Source organism: Leopardus geoffroyi, chromosome C2, assembly GCF_018350155.1.
Source record: "Leopardus geoffroyi isolate Oge1 chromosome C2, O.geoffroyi_Oge1_pat1.0, whole genome shotgun sequence".
Classification (NCBI taxonomy): domain Eukaryota; kingdom Metazoa; phylum Chordata; class Mammalia; order Carnivora; family Felidae; genus Leopardus; species Leopardus geoffroyi.
The window spans coordinates 11,855,398-11,878,216 of NC_059333.1; the positions used below are offsets into that span (position 1 = coordinate 11,855,398).

The window sequence follows — 22,819 nt, forward strand, 5'->3', positions numbered from 1 at the left end:
TTTTTAAAAACAATTTTTAATTTTGAGAGAGGGCACGCGCACGTGAGCGGAAGGGGGCCAGAGAGAGCGAGAGAGAGCTCTGCACTGTCAGCACAGAGCCTGATGCTGGGCCTGAGCTCATGAACCATGAGATCATGACCTGAGTTGAAACCAGGAGTCAGACATTTACCCGACCAAGCCACCCAAGCTCAATACAGTTTTTTGTTTTTTTTTTTAAGTTTTATTTATTTAAGTAATCTCTACGCCCATTATGGGACCCAAACTCACAACCCTGAGATCAAGAGTTGCATGCTGTTCCGGCTGAGCCAGCCAGGCGGCGCCCCTCTTTAAAGTCTTTTCTTAAGAGCTGCTTATAACATTTATTTATTTTTGAGAGGCAGAGAGACAGAGCACGAGCAGGGGAAGGGCAGAGAGAGAGGGAGACACAGAACGACAAGCAGGCTCCAGGCTCTGAGCTGTCAGCACAGAGCCCGACGCAGGGCTCAAACCCACAGACCGTGAGATCATGACCTGAGCTGAAATCGGACACTTAGCCGACTGAGCCACCCAGGTGCCCCGAGAGCTTCTTATAAAATGTGCATTGTAGGTGTTTAGGAGGGAGGTCTTAATTCTATGATGTTTTCCATACTTGAGACTTGCAAATTTGCCTCCTAGAAGACTTTGAGAAATAAAACTTGGGGAAACTGCTGCAATGGTGGCTTTAGAAGAAGAGACCGAACGCCGGAAATCAACGAAAGGAGAGGGAAGCTCAGGTGTGGATGTGGTGGCCTTGGGAAGAGCCTGTGGTCAGCCTGACATGGAGAATAACAATGGTGAGGACGGAGATGGGAGGGAGAGTATTTCCAGTGGCTTTGTTACTAGAGATCTCTGGGTTTGGAGCTGGGGTTTAATAGTGCACGCCCTTATCTCTCCCAGATGGCTTTGCCTGAAGGATGTTTCCTTACTCGTTCGGTGGCTTTTTAGCCTCTTGGCACTGGGTGGCGTGCCAGCTGAGAGAAAAACAGTCTGGAGTCCGCTGGTCTTTGTTTTGTGTCGAGCCTGCCCGTGCTTATTTTTTATCACAGTTTTAACATGGCTTATGTCATTTTACACAGGGCTTTCAGATGATAACCCATGCCTCTTCCAGATATTTTAAATTTCGACAAGTAGGTGTGGCAGGACAAGGCAAGCCTTCCAGACCCGCATGGGTCACGCAGAGAGCACCAGTCCTGGATTTGGGAAGGGCGCCAAGAAGGGGTTCTGGATGATGTGACATGTATTTACCTCCATTCCGAGCGTTGTGAATTTAGAGATTAATTTATTGAACTCACTTCACACTTACAGGCAAGTTATCGAGCAGCCAGCACTGATGGGAGCCCCCTCCCTGGCCACATGCTGCTGCAAGGGCCCAGGTCATGCCCTCCGGGGCCAGCCAGCTGTCTTCCGTCACCACAGCTGGCAGCGAGGAAGAAGGAGTCACTTTCACTGCGTTCCCATCAGACAGCACTGGCTTCCTAAGGTCTGTGAGCAGCACTGAAAAGCAGGGTCTGACTGCATCCTGGGGAAATGCCTGGGCGGATTCTCACCCCCACCAGACAGCGTAGACAGTTTTAGACGTTCTCATCTGAAATACAGGCTTTGTGGCATCCAGCAAATTGATTTGGGGAGGACCCTGGAGTACCTTGAAGAGATAGGTAGGTGTTTTCCAGTCGCTGAAAGTTTAGGGCAAAACTAGCAGGGCGCCTGGGTGGCTCGGTCACTTAGGTGTCCCACTCTTGATTTCGGCTCAGGTCATGATCTCGTGGTTCGTGCGACTGAGCCCTGCGTTGGACTCCACGTGCTGACGGCACGGAGCCTGCTTGGGATTCTCCGTCTCTCCTTCTCTCTGTGCCCCTCCCCTGTTGATGGTCCCTCTCTGTCAAAATAAATAAATAAACATTAAAAAAAAAACAACCCACTATCAGTGGAAACAAGTGATTGCAAGTGAAATAAAGACCATAAAGGCAGATGTGCCAAGAACCAGCTAGAACTGAGCTGTGCTCTGCCCTGGCGATTTCTGGGTGACAAGGCAGTAGCCATTTGTCCAGTGCATCCACCCGTGTCCTGCAGATACAGAGAAAGTCTCTGCCCTCCCCTGCCTCCAACTCCTGCCCCACCCCTATGCCCTGTGGCTCCCCACCCTGTGGGCCTCAACACCATCCAGATTAACAAGGGCCTCCTAACAGCCATCTGCAGGGCTGAGCACTGTGGGACCCCCAGGGGGCGCTATTCACAGCGCAGGAACAGGAGATCCGTGGTTTACTTAGAAAATTCATGGCACTTGAAAGCAAAATGTCTCGAAAGCTGGGTGTCTAATTCACACAAATGTACCCTGTAGGCCACAGGTGGCCTTGATCCAACTAATCCATCATCTCTGGGAGCCCTATTCTTGGTATAGGGCCCGTTCTCCTCCATTGGTCTGCATACTCCTACCCTCTGCATCCAGCCTTCCCGGGTACATAGTGCATGACGTGCTTTACGGAATACATGCAAGAATTATATACCTCTCCTCCTATGAGCCCTGAATAAGATAATCTCAGTGTCAAAGGGGATCTTGCAGGGACTTGGTATATGCTTCTATAATGGGAATGGCTTGTTTTCTCCTGCCCAACAAGCCCTTCATTGTATAGATCAAGGGTCATCGAACCCTCTCAGGAAAGGGCTGAGCAGTAAATATTTTAGGCTTTGTAAGTATTCAGCCTCTGTTGCGACTACTTAGTTCGGCCATGTAGTGCACAAGTAGCCAGCGAGGGTACATGAATGAAGGAGCATCACTGTATTCCAATAAAAGTTTATTTATGGACACTGAAATTTAAATTTCATATACTTTTCATGTGTGATGAAATACGATTCTTTTGATTTTTTCCAGCCATTTATTTTGAGAGAGAGAGAGAGAGAGAGAGACAGAGCGAGCACGAGCAGGGGAGGGGCAGACGGAGAGGGGACAGAGAGAATCCCCAGCAGGGCTCCTGAGGCGGGGCTCCATTCCACAGACTGTGAGATCATGACCTGAGCTGAAATCAAGTCAGACGCTTAACCGACTGAGCCCCCCATGCGCCCCCTCTCCAGCCGTTTGAAGACGTAGGGACTATTCTTAGCATACAGACCACACGGAGGTGGGGAGGCAGGGTGGGCTTGGTGCATGCCTGCCCTGTTAAAAATGATTTACGAGAACGCTTCTGACTCAAACATTTTACGGTTATGTAACTCAGCTTGACTAGACATTAAAGTGCCAAGTTAGTGTAAGTATTAATTCCACTGATGAGCCATTTATTTTACGAAGTAGAACCAGGTGTGGGTTTTTTTGGAAGAGACATGAAAATGGAGAATCTTACTCCAATAACTCTCGTCCTTTCTTGCCAGCCCCATGCCTCCTCGCGACGCTTACTGAGTTAGGATGGAAAAGAGCAGCAGCACGTTTGGAGTCCTGGGGAAGCCAGTTTGGTGTCATTGGCATCCTGTCCCCTAGTATGCGATGGCGTCGGAGAGCCTGGCTCCAGAGAGGCACCCGGACGTAGTGCTGCCTCTGGGTTTGGGCTCTGAGTCCGTCACTAACATAAGCCGCTGTCTTCGACCAAGAAGGGCCTCTCTGGGTCTGAACCACAGCGAACTCCTGCTTCAGGACGCTCCACTGATTCTGCCCTGAGGCCAGTTCAGCCTTAGCAGAATCTGGTCCCCACAGCCAGCCTGCTGGCCCCTGACCAGCTGTCACTAACTCCCTTTTACACAGGGTGGCGTTTATGAACTTATTTTCCAGCAGAATTGATCTGTCCCCCTTTCTGCTGGGCTCGAACCCTGGCCTGCTTTCTGCTATGTCCTCCTCCCCTCCCAGGGCTTCCCCCATGGTCCAGCAGAGAAAGCCCTCTATCAGAGCCCCTAAATGATCCCAGGTAGGTGTTCATAGTCTCCATCTTTTTTTTTTTTTTTTAATTTTTTTTTTTCAACGTTTATTTATTTTTGGGACAGAGAGAGACAGAGCATGAACGGGGGAGAGGCAGAGAGAGAGGGAGACACAGAATCGGAAACAGGCTCCAGGCTCTGAGCCATCAGCCCAGAGCCCGACGCGGGGCTCGAACTCACGGACCGCGAGATCGTGACCTGGCTGAAGTCGGACGCTTAACCGACTGCGCCACCCAGGCGCCCCATAGTCTCCATCTTCTTACAGACCCGTCCCTAACAGGTAACGCGGATCTCTCCCAGGAGGACTTGAGTCGTGTGGGGCCTGTGGATGGATGTCCTTTTCTCTCCCGTCACTCGGGGCAGCAAAGGACACGGTGCTTTGGCCTGGGAGCCAATCCCTCCCCAGTGGCACAGGCCCCAAATGAGAGAGGGAAGGTGGTCCCATCAATTAGTGCTAGAAGCTTCATATTCCTACAGTCGGCGTCTCTTCTTCCCAGTGAGGTTGGGCTGCCAGGAGGGTTTCTTGGTAAGGCAGACGTTACGGCAACTTACCACTTTGTGTGTGTGTTGGGGGATGGGGTGTGAAGCTACACATCCATTTCCTAAGTGCAATGAGTCATATAAATGGATTTTTAATCCACATCCCTTGAACAAAAGAGCCCATCAATACTTACATAATCGGAAGACGCGTGTGCCCGGTGGGTATCACTGTTGTCCATTAGCGAATTCTCCTTACTACCTACAGGCCTTGGTCAATATACGACTCATCACGAGTGAAATGCTAATGCGGCTTCTGAAAGTGCCCTTTATACGCTCCTAAGGAATCATGTGACACACATAGGCAGTTCTCGCTGAGTGACCATGAGGCCTCAGTAGCTCTACCGGGTATTAATTAAGAAAACAAAAGTTTAGATATAGTAATTTTTTTTTGGAACGTTTATTTTTGAGAGAGAGAGAGAGAGAGAGAGAGCACAAGTGGGGGAAGGGTGGAGAGAGAGGGAGACACAGAATCCGAAGTGGGCTCCAGCTGTCAGCACAGAGCCTGACGCGGGGCTCGAACTCATGAGCCGTGAGATCATGACCTGAGCTGAAGTCGGACGCTCAATGGACCGAGCCACCCAGGCGCCCCTAGATATAGTAATTTTTTAAAAAGTTGGAACTTTGCAGAAAATAGGCCAAAATAAAGAAGGTGAAATGGAAAGCAGAAACTTCACTTTTACTTTCAAAAAGTTAAAGTCTTTTATTCCTAGCTTGAAAAAAAAAAAGGCCTAAATTACCAGGAAAATATTTACAGGACTAATCACATTTTAAGGCAGGAGACTGGCTATGGCGAAAGGTCACTCGATGTCCCTCGTTGGGACAGCCTGGGACAGGTTACATGACCTGCCCCAGGGGCTGCAGCCCACCCGCCCGAGTCAAGGAGAGGACCCGGTGTCCTCGCTGCTGACGAACAAAACCTCAGAGGCATACCTGAGCCATTTTGCTAACAATTATGTGTCCTTTTAGTGTTTAAGAGAAATCTTAATTATTCTGGGCTATCTCTGTAGAATCATTCTAGAAACTCGTATGATTAGAAAACTCTAGAAAAAAAAAAAACAACTCGTCTCCCCTACGAGACCCATGGCATCTTCCCAGGCACCGGCGGCCTTGGCGGGACGAGAATATGGAGTGCTGGGCTCTGTGAAGTCGAGACGCGAACATCAGCTGCTTCGTCCGCTCAGAGCCCTCATCCCACAGGCTGCCGGACTGGACCGGGGCTTTGGTGCAAAGTACTCTGGAGAACATCTTCTTGCTCCTTCTCTGGAAACGAAACAACGGACACAGAGTCCCAGGCATCATCCTTTGGCGAGCTGTCCTTGTCCAGGGCCTCCAAGATAGGCTGAGCCGGGTCCTTTAAATACTTGAAAAGGTTGAAAACCAGCATTGTAATTAGTTTCAGTTCGAAACACCGGACTTCCGACTTCACATTTACTTGGCGCAGTCCTGTCTACCCCAGGTAGGACTTCCTATTCTGAAACAGCTTCTAAAATGAGAGCACCCTCCACCCCTCACGCCATTGCTAACCCGAACGCGAATGTGTGGGCCCACCGAGGTCATGCCGTAGCTTGGGAAAGGCAAGCTCAGACTTGCACTCAGTGCAGGCTTGGGGACGGTTCTCCCTGAAATGTCTCTGGAATTTAACTTCCCGGCGAAGGAGGAGGTGGTGGGGAAAAGGGGGAAAATGCGCCAGTGTTTTCCTCAGCCCCCGCCCCTGCCGGTCACTTCCAGCTCACAGCCAAGAAGCCAGGCGTGCCGCAGGACGGTCAGTGCGGCCTCCCGGGCAGGGGTGAGGCGGCGGGGGCCTCAAGGCACAGAGCTGTTTCATGGCGGCCCACTTGCCCCCCTCCCTCCCGCCTCTGTTCTAGGCTGAGCCTTGGCCTTACTGCTGAGCGACAGAGACACCGGAACATCCGGTGAGCCGAGAGCTGACGAAGGGCGAGAGGAATGTCAACGCATCACGTGCACTTGTGAGACCCCCCCCCCCCCCCGCCAAAATATAAGTGAAACCTGGCTCGTTCTTCTCGTGGAACGTCAGTGCCCTTTGACAGAGGTTTTTCACACTTTCCCAGGAAAGTAAACTGAAAGCCTCTCTGTTTGGGATCCACGCCCCAAAGGGACAACTACACACGGGGTGGTGCTGTTTGCTCGGCTGCGAGAGACACACGAATGCAGGGAAGATTCTGAGGCCCACTGAGAGCTGTTATTTTGTGAAACTATTAACCAGGGGAAAACGGTGGGTGTGTGTGTGTGGGGGGGGGGGTGTGGGTGTTATAACAACGCTCAAGATGAGTTCTGCCCTCTTGACAAACCTTTAAGTGTACGATGTGGTACTAATTACAGGCAGGATGATGTACAGATCTCCAGAACTCACTTGCCTGACTGGAACTCTGCACACCGAACAGCGACTCCCTGTGCCCACCCCCTCCCCCCCTCAGCCCCTGGCAACCACCGTTCTATTCCAGCTTCTATGAGGTGGAGTATTCTAGATGCCTCAAGTAAGTGGAATCATGCAGCATCTGTATGGAGGGTCTAGTAGGGAACATAACATGTAGTTCGTACCATGTCTGTGTACTTTAAATACCTCGTGACAGATGAAGGCCAACAAGGGACTACAGCTCCTTCTAGAAGCCCTGCTGTTTCTCTACACACTTGGGCCTTATCTGATACCTATTGCTTCTAGATGTGACACAGTAAGCTTCTGTTTCCAGTACCTTGACCCCAAGTTTCCTACAAAGAAACCTCCAGAAGCAAATATCTTTAAATAGTCTTCTATCAGCTTGCTTCTGCCCCTAAGCATGTCCCCCCTAGTGTTCTTGGAGGGCTCGGCCCCCTTGCGGAGCCTCGGAGGTGGGGGTGGGTGGTCGGGCTGTGCATGAAATCAACCTCTCACGAGAACCAGTCCACTCTTCTTCCTCAGGCCTTTCAAAACACTAGTAACATCCAGTGAGCTCTTGGTGCGCAAAGTTCTGTCTGCACAGCCCCGGTGCTTTTTCTCTAGACTCCTTCCAAGTGCGCGCATCTGCCCCACAGCCTGTGCTCTCGATCCCTGTCTTCACTGCCTCTCCATCCTCTTCCAGGCCTCTTGGGAGCTTCCTCCAAAAGGCACAGGTCTGATGTGCGGCTACAGGCAACCCTTGGCCACGCTGGGCCAGACCACCTTTGCCACCAACCTCATGCCATTAAAAAAAAAAAAAAAAATGGTTTTAAATTGTGGTAAAATACATGTAACATAGGATTTACATCTTGGCTATTTTTTATGTATACAGCTCACTGGTATAAAATACTTTCACCCTGTTGTACAACCCTCACCACTATGTCCAGGGCTTGTTTTTACTTTGCAAAACGAAAACTCTGCACCTATTAAACTCTAACTCCCCACTTTCCCCTCCCCACCCAGACCCTGGCCACCACCACTCTACTCTCAGTCTCCCTGAATCGGAGTCCTCTAAGTACCTCATGTTAAGTGGAATCAGTGTTTGTCCTTTTTGTGACCGGTTTATTTCACCTAGCGTACCATCCTCGGGGTTCACCCACGTTGCAGCATGCGGCAGAATCGCCTTCCTTTTTACGGCTGCATAATATTCCATTGGATGGACATACCACATTTCGTTTATCTGCTCCTCCACCGACGGGAGCTTGGGTTGCCTCCCCCATTTGGCTGTGGTGAATCATGCCGTGAACATGGGCGTACAAATAACCCTGCACCACTTTTAATTCAAATCTCTGTGCCCGTGGCTTTGTCCGCCGCTGACCTCTTAAGTGTTACCAGGGGGCCGGGGAGTGCTGACATGTCACCCACTGGATGTGTGCGCACGTACCTCTTCTATTTGTAACGGGATGCTCGGAGGAGAGTGAAACCAGTATTTCACCAGGCCTCTGTATTTCAGGACCAGGAAGAAACAGGCCCCCGCCAGCATCGACAGGAACAGAAAGAGTCCCACAGCAATCATGATGATTTGCTGGAGTTTTGTGGCGGCTGAAAAGATGATGCGGAAGTAAACAAGAGGCCCGTCCCACCCGTGGTACAAACGTCGGTAATTTCTCACCTGCCAACCGCTTAGAGAGAGGTCGTTTCCTGGTAAAACCGGGCGACGCTGCCCCTCCCCCGCCCAGCCTCACATGCTTAGATGACTAGCCAGGAAAGGCAATCCTAAAATAAAGCAGCGTTAGCTGTCTGGTGCTGTTATTACGGTAGATCTCAGCATGAACCTGTGTTGCCTACACTTTCGGGTTCGCGTCTTGCCCCTTCTCTCCGGGTCTCCCCACCCCTACCACCCTTGACCCTTTGCCTAACAAGCCACCCCCGGTTTCACTCCTTGGGGAGGATTCTTTGCCCAGGTCAGAAAGGACCTAAGAAGGTACGTTACCATCCATCGCTGTTTTGTAGCAAGATACGTTGCTTAAGTGTCCGGGTCTAGAGATGTTTCCTTTTTCACAAACCAGTTGCGCTTTGACTTGTAAACAGTATTCTCTTAAGGGTTTCAAATCATTCAACACGATGGAGGTGCTCCTGAAGGGGCCTTTAACCTGTGTCAAAAACACCAAGAAGCACGTACGTAAATGACCCAAACAGATGCAGCGGGAGCACTTCTAGCTTTTCCAATGTTCCCCCAAATTCACAGTGAACACAATAACCAAAGAATAAAGAGTTCCTGTTTTGTTAATTTTTTTTAAGATTTTGAGAGAGAGCATGCGCAGGGGAGGGGCAGAGAGAGAGACAGAGAGAGAGAGAGAGAATCCCAAGCAGGCTCCGCACGGTCAGTGCACAGCCCAGTGCAGGGCTTGAACTCATGAACCTTGAGATCATGACCTGAGCCAAAACTACGAGTCTGATGCTTAACTGACGGAGCCACCCAGGCACCCCAAGAGATTCTGTTTTTAAACAGTCACTGGCTTGCAGGCGACAAATTTTATACGTGAAAACTGGTGAGCTGTGTGAAGGAAGATGCCGGTGGCTTCAGAGCTGTGTTTCTGGCTCTCAGGCCTCGGAGGGGGCCCACTATAACAATGCAGGGTCAGCCACTGGGATTTAGCAAATCCCAATTTCTGGGATGAAATTTTCTCCTTTAAAACTGCTTAAATGGGGGGCACCTGGGTGGCTCCATCAGGTGGGCTTCTGATCGACTTCGGCTCAGGTCATGATTTCAGGGTCATAGGATCGAGCCCCAAGTTGGGCTCTGCACGGGGTATACAGCCTGCTTTCTCCCTCTCTCTCTGCCCCCCACCTTTCTCTCTTTCTCTCTAAAATAGAATAGAATAGAATAGAATAGAATAGAATAAAATAAAATTGCTTAAATGCCCAGTGTGTTTACTCATGTAATCAGGAACCGGCGGGATCCCAGATTCTTGAGGATTCTGTCTCCTCCCCACATCCCTGCTACTGCCTTCCTCGGGCCTCGCTAACTCCCCACCTGGGTCCCTCTAGTCAGTGGCTTCTCACTCTCCTCCTGGACAAAGTTGACATTGTTCCACAGGGAAACAAGGAAAAGATATATAATGGCAATATAGGATTTCTTTTAAAAAAAATTTTTTTTTAATATTTATTTATTTTTGAGAGAGAGACAGGGTGTGAGCAGGGGAGGGGCAGAGAGAGAGAGACACAGAATCTGAAGAAGGCTCCAGGCTCTGAGCTGTCAGCACAGAGCTAGATGCGGGGCTTGAACTCAAGAGCTGTGCGATCATGACCTGAGCTGAAGTCAGACGCTCAACCGACTGAGCCACCCAGCTCCCCAAGGATTTCTTATAAGGGACTGCTTTCCTACTTTGAGATATAGTAGAAAACGCTATAGCCATTTGAAATGGTGGTATTACACACATTCAGTGCCGTGTAGATGAGGCCTGCTATAGTATTGACTGAAGAAAGGCAATTATTCAATAGTATATAGAAAATCTTATTTTGAAAAATATAAAGTCATCACATTACTTATGAATTGTAGGATCATAGATGATTTTTTTTTCCTTCTGTTTAACGGTGATAGACTGCCAGGGCAGAGGAGAAGAATTTTCACTCATGATGTGACATAGAGCAATTTTAAGGACGAACTTCTTTTTGGGATTATTTCAGCTGCCAGTTGGCATTTCTAAAATTTAGAATCACAGACGACAGAGACCGAGACTGCTGTGCTTGGGAGGCCTGCTTGCAAGGGTAACGAACTATCTCTGGCATCTGGGAACTTGGAATCCGGGAGTGTCCCCGCCATTCGCTAACATTAGCAGCTTATCGTACCTACGATGTTTTTTATGATGAACACCTGCTCTCCTTCTAGGAGTCTGTAATTTTGATATGTGCTAGGGAGAAGAGACCTATATAACCAATAAAAGCCCTGGACACTGAGTCTCTGATAAGATTCTCTACTAGACTGCATTACAGTCTAGTAGAGACTGTAGTTGCCATAGCTTGTCATTGGAGTAATTGTGTCCTGGGTGGGTCTTTCGGGAGGGGATTCTTGGAAGCTTGTGTCTGGAATCCTCTGGACTTTGGCCCATGTACCTCTCCCTTTTGCTGACTTTGCTTTGTGTCCTGTTGTAATACGCCATAGCCATGAATACAACTATATGCCAAGTCCCATGGGTCCTTCAAGCAAATTTAGGTGCTGGTCAGAATTATTTGAACCCTAGAGTCTTTTGTTCACAGAAGGTCAAAGTATAGCTGCTCCAGTTGATAAGGGAACAGGGAAATCCCTTCTGGAATCTTCCAGGCCTTCTGTATTCCATTTGACCAGACTTTGACCTCTGATTTGGGGAAATGATTATTTCCTCTTCTCCCACATGGTAAGAGTCTACTCCTCAGTGGGTTTTGCCTTCCTCCATGTTTCTAGACTCCCCATAAAGAAATGAGGAGAAAGCAATAATTTGTAAACTATGTCAGATAATAACTGCAGAGCATGGGCCCTGGGGCCAGAACGTTTCTGCACTGATGTGCTAGCTATCAGCTGCTGACCTTGAGCGAGTTACTTAACCACTTGGTTTCCTTCTCTGACACAGCTTGGTACGAAGATTAAATGAGATGATGTAGCTAAAATGTCTGGCCCAGTGCCCAACACAAAGAAAGCCCTTGATAAACACAAGCTCTTATCATAAAACACTATCATTGAGGTGCCCGGGTGGCTCAGTCGGTTGAGCGTCCGGCCTCGGCTCAGGTCATGATCTCACGGTTTGTGGGTTCGAGCCCCACATCGGGCTCTGTGCCAACAGCCCCGAGCCTGGAGCCTGCTTCAGATTCTGCGTCTCCTTCTCTCTCTGTCCCTCCCCCATTCGTGCGTGCTCTCTCTCTCTCTCTCAAAATTACACTTTAAAAATAAATAAAACACTATAATTGTTCACAATATGTAAGTCATTATGCTGCTTAAACTTACACAGTTATGGGTGTCAATTATACCCCAATAAAACTGGAAAACAAAGCAAAGTGATAATGCTGAATTTAGGAAACCATGAAGTCTACCCAGATAATAAAACCTCATGATATGCAGCTTGGATAGCCAGGCACTGCCGACGAGCTAAGGCCATCGCGTTTCTTCGTACCATGGAGGGCTGACCAGGCTGTGCTGGTCCGACCCACCTTTGTCAGGCGCACTGCCTGCCACGGCCCCTCCTCACACGGCCTGCATTTCTGACAGACCCTGGCAACCTGCAGGTCTCCAGACCCCAAGCCTTCTCACACCCTCCATCGTTCTCCCTAGAACTCTCCCTCTCCTCCCAGAAGACTTTTCACCTGGTCACATATGTCGTCTTTGCAAATCATTCAAACTGGAGGACTTTATATGAACTTGCAGACTGCAGTGAATTCCTTGTCGGAGAAACAGGCCCTCTAGAACCTTCTCTGAGCTTTACGGTGCCACAAAGCACCGTGAGTGCCCCAGACAACAGGAACAGCATGCTGTCAGGAAGAGAGGGGCCCTTCAGATCCACCTGGGAAGGGAAGGCTCGCACAGGTGGCAGTAGCCACGCGTCTAGAGGAGAAGGATTAAAGCTGGTTCAGGGCTCAGACTCGAAGGCAATGCTGGGACGCTCTGCCCCCCTTGTCCATTTATTATTATTATTTTTTATTACAGACAGGGAGAGAGCGTGCGTGAACAGGGGCGAGGGGCAGAGTGAAAGAGAGAGAATTTCAAACAGGCTCCACGCTCCAACGCAGGTCTCGAGCCCACGGCCCCGGGATCATCACCTGAGCCGAAATCAAGAGACGCTCAAACGACTGAGCCACCCAGGCGCCCCCCTCCCCATCCATTCTAAAGTCTACTTTCTTTCGCTGTATCAGGAAGTCCGAAGGAAAGAAAATTAAAAACAAGGTAGAAAAATGCTCTTGCCTGTTGGATTCCTGCCTTTTCCCAGTAATGGACATAATACAAAAAAGTGGCCGAGAAGGCATGGACGTCAAAGGGAGAGGAGAGCCTGATGATAAGGGAGCCTTCTCCTGGCGTCACCCAAATGTTTTCGGGAGGCCCGACGGTAACTGAAATAGAATGACAAACAAAGGCAAAAAAATATACGTAAACATATACACATACACGCATATATATGTATGTTTTATAAATCACACAATATATGATTTTAGGGGCGCCTGGGTGGTTCAGTCAGTTGAGCATCTGACTTTGGCTCAGGTCATGATCTCACAGTTGACATGTTCGAGTCCCGAGTCTGGCTCTGTGCTGGCAGCTCGGAGCCTGGAGCCTGCTTCGGGTTCTGTGTTTCCCTCTCTCTCTCTGCCCCTCCCCTGCTTGTGCTCTGTGTCTCTCTCATCTCAAAAACAAAGAGACATTAAAAAAAATTAAAAATACATAATTGTATATATATATATAGTGTGTAAACACACACATACGTGTATTTATAAATGCAATGAGATCGCATCCAGGCACATAAGACTACCAGAGACTGCTCTGGGCTTTACTTGGACGGCTACGGGGTAGGAAGCCCAGCAGGGCCACAGGGTAGCACCAGGGGCTTCCTGTCTTCAGTGGAGGGAGGGGTCCTTTGCAGCCATCTACCTGGAGGCCCAGAGCCGGTGTCTTTGGTCCCCCCCAAGGACACAGCTTCCGTGCAAAGAGAGACCCGCGACAGGCAAGTACAGGAACCTCCTGGGTTAAGCCCCAAGAGCCAGTATCTCTTACAGTAGCTCTGCAGGGAGAGTTTCCAGAGTCCCCACAAGGGACACGCGCAGTTACAAAAATCGCTGTACTCGGCCCCGAACATGGCTTCCTAAGAGGTATTTGGGACAGCCCCCAGGGAGATGCAGTTTATCAGTCAGGGCTCATGTTGACATAGGTGATGCCAAGGAACACGGCCGACATGCCACCTTTCTCCACTTTCCAGAGAAGCCGCTGGAAGGTTACCCAAAGGTCAAATTTTCACGCAGAGGAGGAAGGGGTTCTGTTAGTCCTTATCTACTACCTATATACTTCGTATACGTATTTAATACACATTTTTACAGTTTCTTTACAAATGAACAAGAGTGCCATTTCCAAACCTTTGAATGCAGGTCCCTTCGCTTATTGTAACACTATGTTCCAATATAGTTAACAGGGAGGGGCGCCTGGGTGGCTCAGTGGGTTGAGCGTCCGACTTCGGCTCAGGACATGATCTCGTGGTTTGTGAGTTCGAGCCCCGTGTGGGGCTCCGTGCCGACAGCTCAGAGCCTGGAGGCTCTTCTGATTCCGTGTCTCCCTCTGTCTCTGCCCCTCCCCTGCTCACACTGTCTCTCTCAAAAATAAATAAATGTTAAAAAACATTTAAAAGATATATAGTAACAGGGAACTAGTGTAGCAGAGAATAGTACCATAGTAAGTCTACTTGTTACAACTTTGCTTATAGTTCCCAGGACGGCCGAGGACTATGACTCACTAAGCGCTATGCATTAAAAGTTACAACATTTCTCAAGTAGGCACTTAAAGCACGTAATTAGCCAGAGAAACTCGGATCAAAGTAGAAGTTGGGCTGCATGAGTCCTTTTTTTTTTAGTTTTTTTTTTTGTTTTTTTTTTTTAATGTTTATTCATTTTTGAGAGACAGAGAGAGACAGAGCATGAGCAGGGGAGGGGCAGAGAGAGAGAGGGAGACACAGAATCCGAAGCAGGCTCCAGGCTCCGAGCAGTCAGCACAGAGCCTGACGTGGGGCTCGAACTCATGGACTGTGAGATCATGACCTGAGCTGAAGTCGGAGGCTTAACCGATGGAGCCACCCCGGCGCCCCAAGGCCGCATGAGTTCTTAAGAGGCCTGTTTCCACACACACCGTTTATACCTGCAGACGGTCGTATCACTGTGTGCAGTACCGTGCTCATCACAGTGGGGGAGGATTTCTCGTATGCCTCTGTGCTCTTCCCTGGGCTCTCCCAGGTTGGCGAGGCTTAGGCATCTGTTTTAGCTGCCCTTCTCTGTGCAAAAGTAACTGGTCCCTGCAGGGTTTGCACCCAGGCCCTCTGATCTCAGAGGGTGGAGATCAAGAGCCACAGACGCTCACAGACGCTGGCATTTACTCTGTCAAGCTTCCCTTTCGCAGCCAAGCGGCTGGAGCACGAGAGGCACTGACCTGCAGGCCCCGGCCGCCTGCTGCACGCCTCTCACCTCCGTGGGGCGTATGCTCTAGACTCTTCTGTGACTCACACATGGGAAGTGGGCCTGGAAGCAAGGGCGCCAGTCGCGACCAGTCACTTAATCCGCTGGAAGGTCAGCGCTGAGAGACGTACCCTTCTGAGAGTCCTGGGTCTGGAATCTGGCACCAACCGGAGACACCTGTCTCTTGAGGGGGACACAATCTGCCTTCTCTCGGCACATGGAAGGAAGTCTGTTATCCGTGGGTAACTGTGGATACAACTTCCATGAACTAAGTTCTGACTGTAAACCAGGCCACGTGGACTTCACCTGTGTCCCCACAGATCCGTGTGGCCAAGCACAGAAGGCGGTTCCCAGAGGGGGAAACGGAAGCCTGGGGGGTGACTGTCCTCGCCCAGAGTCGCAGCGAGTAAGCGGTAGGAGCCGCGATCTGAACCTAGGTCTGCGTGATGCTACAGCCTGCCCCCTGCAGCCAGCTCCTCTTCCCCCGCCAAACGCTTGGGAAAGCATCTTCCTGTTGGTTCTCTATCCCCAGAGCATGAGTGCTGGACACAGCCATGGGGCCCCTAGGACCCAACTGCCTTGGTCTTTATAAGTGACGGGCAGAGGATGACAGCCCAGCTGGTAATCACCTGGGGGCACTGCTCCCCAGCTCAGGCTCGAAGGACAGAGAGCAGGGATGGACCAAAGACTTTCAGGATGGGACTTGCTTCTAGTCCCATTCCTCTCCTGGGTGTGCCCAGTAACCACCACTTTCCCTCCCTCCCTCCCTTTCCTTCCTTTTCCCCTTTCCTGTCCTTTCTTTTCCTTTCCTCTCCTCTTTCTTTTTTTCCTTTCCTTTCCTTTCCTTTCCTTTCCTTTCCTTTCCTTTCCTTTCTTCTCCTTTCCTCTCCTTTCTTTCCCCCTTTCCCTTCCTTTCCTCTCCTCTCCTCTCTTTCCCTTTCCTTTCCTCTCCTTTCCTCTCCTCTCCTTCCTTTTCCCCTTTCCTTTCCTTTCCTCTCCTTTCTTTTTCCCTTTCCTTTCCTTTCTTCTCCTCTCCTCTCTTCTCTTTCCCTTTCCTTTGCTTTCCTTTCCTTTCCTCTCCTTTCTTTCCCCCTTTCCTCTCCTCTCCTCTCCTCTCCTCTCCTTTCTTTTCCCCTTTCCTTTCCTTTCCTTTCCTTTCCTTTCCTTCCTTCTTTTCAATTAATTCCCACTTAGGTGACATTTCACAGCTCAAATGTGTGCTGGTTCTCTACTCAAGGACAAATAACTTGTCCACAGTAGACGATCAGCTGGCAGGGATCACACTGTCTTCTTTTTCCGTCCCTGCATCATCTAGCACAAACGGTTGACTTTTTTTTCTTAGCTTCCTATCTCAGAACATTTCAAACATGTAGAAAGTAAGGCGAAGCTCACAACAAAAACTCATGTACTCATTACCCAGCTTTGATCAACCGTCAAGTCACGGCCAATTTTGTGGCCCGCGTGCCCATCCACCTTGCCCTTAGCCTCCTACTCTCTGGATTGTTATGAACGAATCTCAAACATCACATCATTTCATGTGTAAATACTCCAGGATGTGTCTTTAAGAGAAAAGACACCACCCCCAGCTTTAAAAACATAAAATACCATTATAATACCTAAGATAAATTAACAATAATTGCTTATGCAGATCATCAAATAGCTAGACGGTGACATTTCTTCACTGGTCTTATACGTGTTTAGTTTGTTTGAATCAGGATTCCACACTTTATGTCTGCATAAACCATAAACACCGAAGAAACACGGGGCACAGCTGACCATGTGAAAAATGAATCACGGAAGGAGCAAATGTACAAATTACTCTCTGTCATTTCTTATGCCCCCTTCCAATTTCTGGAAGCATGTTTGTTCAATCATTCAACCAAGCTTTCCTGAATATCGACTACGTGCCAGGCACTGTTCAAGGCTGAATTAAAGTCTTTTTCGAACATAAAGGAAGTTGTGCCAGAAGAGTTAAGAGTGATCAGTGAAGCCAACATACTGGTATCCTATCCAGCCCAGAGGTCAGCAAGCTTTTTCAGTAAAGTGCCGGTGTAAATTTAGGCTTGGCAGGCCAGATAATCTCCGTTGCAACTATTCAACTCTACTGCTGTAGCTTGAAGGCATCCACAGGCCACACGTTATTAAAAGATGGTGAAACTCTTCCAATAAAACTTACAACCACAAGCCGGTGGGCTGGACGTGGCCTACGGGCTGTAGGTTGCCAGCCCCTGGTTTGGTAAATCACGCTCCTCTAGCATCGGCCTCCACGGTCAGTACTTGGACTTGACCATCATGAATCCACCTGTTTGCTGGCTATGTGGGGTGAGAAGCAAGACTGAGGTGCACGGGGCCAAAACTGTTCAGTGAGGACGAAAGTGAAGAAAGCCTGGAAGTGATAAAGGACGTTTCACAGCCAAGTTCTCTTACCATTCCTACAGTACCGGAAAGAAGGCAGTGTCAGCCATGGAGAAACCAGGTCGTCTACCTTCGCTCGAACACGTAAAAAGGTGTCGAATTCCGGTCGCAGAAAGACTGAGTTGCCTTTTGGGGTGAAGTCACACTCTGTTGTGGTGATGTTCATACAGTTTACCTCCACCTTGCCACCGAGGTCATACCACGTACTGCTACTACGGCTGCAAAGGAAAAGAGGATTTCACTTCACAGAATTCACTTTTCTCCAACAGTTTCGCCAGAGCTGACTTTTAAAAAGGAGCTTTACTGAGATACAATTCCCATAGCATATAATTCACCCGTTCAAAGTGTACAACTCAGGGGTGCCCGGCTGGTTCAGTCGGTTGAGCATCCGACTGCAGCCCAGGTCATGATCTCGCGGTTCATGGGTTCGAGCCCCGCGTCGCGCTCTGGGTTGACAGCTCAGAGCCTGGGGCCTGCTTCAGATTGTGTCTCCCTCTCTCTCTGCCCCTCCCCTGCTCATGCTCTGTTTCTCTCTCTCAAAAATAAAATAAAATAAAATAAAATAAACACTAAAAAAAACAAAACAAAGTGTACAACTCAATGGCTTTTAGTAGATTCACAGGGTTGTGCAGCCAGCACCACAATCAAGTTTAGAACATTTTTATTATTCTCGAAGGAAACCCCATGCTTACTAGCACTCATTCCCAACTCTGCCCTAATCCCCCAAGCTCTAGGCAACCATTAATCATCTACTTTCGTTTCGATGGGTTTGCCTACTCTGGACATTTCATATAAATGGGATCATAAGCTGCATGGTCTTTTCTGATCGGCTCCTTAAACACAGCATATTTTCAGGCGTGATGCACGTTATAGCATGTATCAGGACTTCATCCTTTCTCTTTTTTTAAATAATTTTTAAAAACTATTTATTTCTTTATTTTGAGAGACAGACAGACAGAGAGAGAGAGAAGGGCAGAGAGAGAAAATCCTAAGCAGGGTCCACACCATCAGCGCAGAGCCTGACCCAGGGCTCAAACTCACGAACGGTAAGATCATGACCTGAGCCATAATCAAGGGTCTGACGCTTAACCGACTGAGCTACCCAGGCGCCCCGGTACTTGATCCCTTCTTGCGGCTGAATAATCATCATATGGATATAGCACGTTTTGTTTATCCCTTCATCTGTTTATGGATATGTCGGTTGTTCCCACTTTTTGGCTGTTGTGAATAATGCTAAGAAATATTCACTTGCAAGTTTCCATGTGAATATAACTTTTCAATTCTCTGGGGTAAATACCTAGGAGTGGAATTGATGGGTCATATGGCAACTCAATTGTTAACTACCTTTCAAACCAGCTGCACCATTTTGCATTCCCACCTGCAATGTACAAGGGCTCCAATTTCTCCATATCCTCACCAACACTTGTTAAGCCTTTTTTTTTTATGGCCATCCTAGTAGGTGTGCTGTGGTATATCTCTGTGGTTTTAATTTGCATTTCCCTGATGAATAATGATGTTGGGCATCTTTTTATGTACTTATGGGCCATTTGTACATCTTCTTTGGAGAACTGTCGACTCAAATCCTTCCTCTATATTTTAATTGGGCTGCCTTTTAATTGTTGAGTTGTAAGAGTTCTTTATTCTGGATACAAGTCCCTTATCAGATATAGGGTTTGCAAATATTTTCCCCGTTCACTCCTACAACTTATGTTAACTCTTCAAACTTAGCCTCTATAGGCAATACCTTAGGAAAGATACTGCGTTCATACAAACCCCACTCATACTTCCCCCTAGTGTGGGGCTCATTTACCTCATAGCTGCCCATTTAAAGAGAATCTGCCTCACCCATATGAAAACACTGTCAAACACAAGGCCATATATTCTTAATATATATATACATGTACATATTTATACATGTATATACAAATATACATATACATATTTATATACATAAAAATATACATATGTATATTTTTAATGTTTATTTTTGAGAGAGAGTGACAGAGTGTGAGTGCAGGAGGGGCAGACAGAGGGAGACACAGAATCCGAAGCAGGCTCCAGGCTCTGAGCTGTCAGCACAGATCCCAATGTGGGGCTCGAACTCATGAACCACGAGGTCATGACCTGAGTTGAAGTCATACGCTTAACTCACTGAGCCACCCAGGTGCCCCATAAAGCCATATATTCTTGGGGCGCCTGGGTGGCTCAGTCCGTTAAGCATCCAACTCTTGATTTCAGCTCAGGTCAAGGTCTCACAGTTTGTGAATTCGAGCCCCACATCGGGCTCTGCACTGACAGTGGAGAGCCTGCTTGGGACTCTCTCTCCCCCTCTCTCTCTGCCTTTCCCCCGCTCACTCTGTCTCTCTCTCAAAATAAATAAGTAAGCTTAAAAAAAAAAAAGGAAAACCCTGCCAAATACAAGGCCATATATTCTTGTAAATGACAATGCATTCCCCAGAGCCCCAGTGCCACACCCCCACATGGGACTCTACTCTCCAGCTCTGACCTCTGACCTCAGGAGACAGACTTGAGAAAAACCAGGTAGGTGGCTGCTAGAAGCCTCAATGCGGGGAGCAGCCAGTGTCCCCTGTAAAGACAGGCTGTACCCCCACCCCACGCAACAACTCCGGCCTGAAAGCAAGGCCAGGGGGTACAGAAGAGATGAGGCTGGGGATTGCTGTCGGTGGCTTTCACACACCACACGTGCTTCTAAGTTTTCCTCTAATCCTGACTGGAGGCTCTTCTGTCAAAGTGGCAAGTGGCAAGTGGCAAGATGAAGGCCGCTTCAAGGTGCATGCCAGGGTTTCCACGGAAGATGCCTGCCCTACTCACGTGACCACCGAGCCCTGGACCCCCAGACCCTGGTGGGGAGGGAGATCCCAAAGCACAGGCTACCTGCCCCCCCTTCGATTGGGAGTGAGCTTCCCAAGGAGTAAGTGATCTCAGAACGGGTAAGTTGTGCAGATACTTCTAGCTGCTCTAATCCTCTCCCGGCAGAGCCCAGCTGCTGAACTTGGGCAAAAGGCGCCCCACATTTCAAAGGCTCATTTCCCAATTTACCGGGGAACGGCCCACCCATGTTCCCCATCCTTGCCTCTCCTCCAAAGCTGGCCCTTTCTCAGAACTGCTTTTGAAAAATGTCTCTCCACCAAGGGGCTTTAAGGGGAAGAAACCATCCAAATTGAAACAGCAGCTGACGCAGGAAGACCAGCAGCTTTCTGGGGGGGGGGGGGGGGGGGGGGGGAAGGAAGAGTGGAAAAGGAAGCTGCATTCCGCATGCTGTCTTCGCAAAGGGTGAAAATAAAGGGCGCTTAGATGAACACAGCCTCGAGAGCATGGCCCCGTTGGAGCCAGCCTCCGGCCTCTGGTCCTGGGCTCTTAACGCTCAATCAGCCGTCTGAGCCTCGCCCAGAAAGTCACGCTGGCTCCCCCTCACCATGCATCCATTATGGACTGCCTCTGTCCCTGAATTTAGCTCCTTTTGAAAGCAGCCCTCACCACAAGCGGGGACGCAGCATAGTGGTTAAATACTTGGGACTCTGGAGCCAGGTTACCTGGGTTGAAATCCCAGCCATTGTGCTTCTCTTGGTCCCCTCATCTATAAAATGGGGATAAATTACGGTGTCTGTCTCCCCGAGCTGTCATGAAGGTTGAACCAGTGGGCATCAGTAAAGTGTCTGTGCCGGGACCTGTGGAACCAGCGGGCATCAGTAAAGTGTCTGTGCCAGAACTTGTTGAGCCAGTGGGCATCAGTAACGTGTCTGTGCTGGCACCTGTTGAACCAGCGGGCATCGGTAAAGTGTCTGTGCCGGGACCTGGTGCACAGGAAACACCACGTAAATTATTTGTTAAACAGTTGGGCAGCTACATGCTCTACTGTTACAGCCGCTGTTAGATCACTTCCAAAAATGGTAAGTGTCCCCTTTGACCTTGCAGCTCCTCTGCTACAAATGTAAGAAAACAATCAGATGATTTATGTACGAGGGCACTACCTCCAGCAGCCTCCAACTCTCGACTGTCTACACTCGAGAGTGGGGAAGAGTGAAATACATCATGTGTGATACATCATATAATAAAACGAGCAGTAAAAATGTTTACACAGAGATAATTACATGAGAAAAAGTGCTCAGACATTTAAGTACGTTCAGTTGAAAAAAAAAAAAAAAGAAAAAAGGAAGCAGGACCCAAAAGCACAACCCCAGTTTTGTTTCATTTTTACATATACACCAGCACATTTTCAAACCAAGTGCATGCATTTAGAAAAAAGTCTAGAGAGAAACACGCTAAAATGAGAACAGCGATTATTCTTGGGCTATAAAGCATTGGATGTTTTAATTTTATTCTTTCTACTTTTCCGAGTGTTCCAGCCTTTCTGTAGAGACCGTGTATTGCTATTAAAATCAGAAAAAAAAAAAAAAAGAAGTAAAGAAATGCTTTCAGAAGACTGGGCTGGTCAGGTTAGGTATGTTTAAGTAAATCTCCCGATTTTTAAATGTTGGCACTGATGGAGAAAACAAAAATTAAATATTGCAGGTCAAACACAGCCTGTAGTCCACATTGTCTGCAACCCGTGGTTTAAACTTTAAATTTTCCCATAGTGCTCAGTGTAATTTTCACTTTCCTACTGCGACTGTCAGAAAACGGAGGCACCGGGGCGCCTGGGTGGCTCAGTCAGTTAGTTGAGCGTCTGACTCTTGATTTCAGCTCAGGTCATGATCCCAGGGTCATGGAATGGAGCCCTGCGTCAGGCTCTGTGCTGAGTGTGAGGCCTGCTTGGGATTCTCTCATTCCCTCTCTCTCTCTCTCTCTGCCCCTCTCCCCTGCTCTCTCATTCCCTCTAAAAAAAAAAAAGAAAGAAAACAGAGGCAGCTTCGTTTATAACTAGAGTAATGCTTTACTATAGAGAAACAGCACGGAAAAGATTTAAAGCCCACAAGCCTCAAAATGAAATATTTCATGTCACTAGAATGCCCCAAGCATGCATGTAAAAGTCTCTAAAAACAAAACAAGAGCAAAGGCCCTCCTCCATCACCAAATCTGCAATTGGAAAAGAAAACAAGATCTGCTTTGGTTTCAGTTTTTTGTTATCTTTCAACTTTTCCAAACAAGGGCACTTACAGTCACCCCATCCTTTGTTTCTTTTACCCAAAGCACCTCTATCCTGAAAAAAATCTCTCCCAAATGCTTTCCAAAAAGAAAACAAAGTAAGCAAGTTAGCCTGGGATAGGAAACTGTCAAAGCCTTTAACAAGTATTTCTAATACTTCCTGGCACTCTGTCAACCCACAGATGTACCTCCCCATTCAAGGCTAAGGAGTGCTAGTCAATAAATCAGCTGTGCCTTCCTGTTACTGAAACCTTGCTTACTGTTATTTTTAAATTTTTAATGTCTTTATTT

General features: G+C 48.4%; 1 protein-coding gene and 1 long non-coding RNA gene across 3 annotated transcripts in view; one reads left to right on the forward strand and one right to left on the reverse strand.

Annotated features, from left to right (window-relative positions):
• Window positions 1–5,142: 5,142 nt before the first annotated feature.
• Window positions 5,143–22,819, reverse strand: part of IFNGR2 (interferon gamma receptor 2) — a 28,490-nt gene continuing 10,813 nt past the window's right edge. The window contains exons 2-7 of one of the 2 annotated variants that reach the window (XM_045501506.1): window positions 20,977–21,111; window positions 17,435–17,640; window positions 12,765–12,910; window positions 8,826–8,985; window positions 8,277–8,434; window positions 5,143–5,818 (exon numbers count right to left, since the gene is read on the reverse strand). In XM_045501506.1, the coding sequence (XP_045357462.1) occupies window positions 5,645–5,818; window positions 8,277–8,434; window positions 8,826–8,985; window positions 12,765–12,910; window positions 17,435–17,640; window positions 20,977–21,020 (888 nt within the window). In that variant the 5' untranslated portion in view covers window positions 21,021–21,111 and the 3' untranslated portion in view covers window positions 5,143–5,644. The remainder of the gene's footprint in view (window positions 5,819–8,276; window positions 8,435–8,825; window positions 8,986–12,764; window positions 12,911–17,434; window positions 17,641–20,976; window positions 21,112–22,819) is intronic. The other variant, XM_045501504.1, reaches the window with a different exon arrangement.
• Window positions 7,036–8,666, forward strand: LOC123610637. Its single transcript, XR_006718233.1, has 2 exons — window positions 7,036–7,148; window positions 8,346–8,666. It is a non-coding gene; the product is annotated as an uncharacterized LOC123610637 (long non-coding RNA).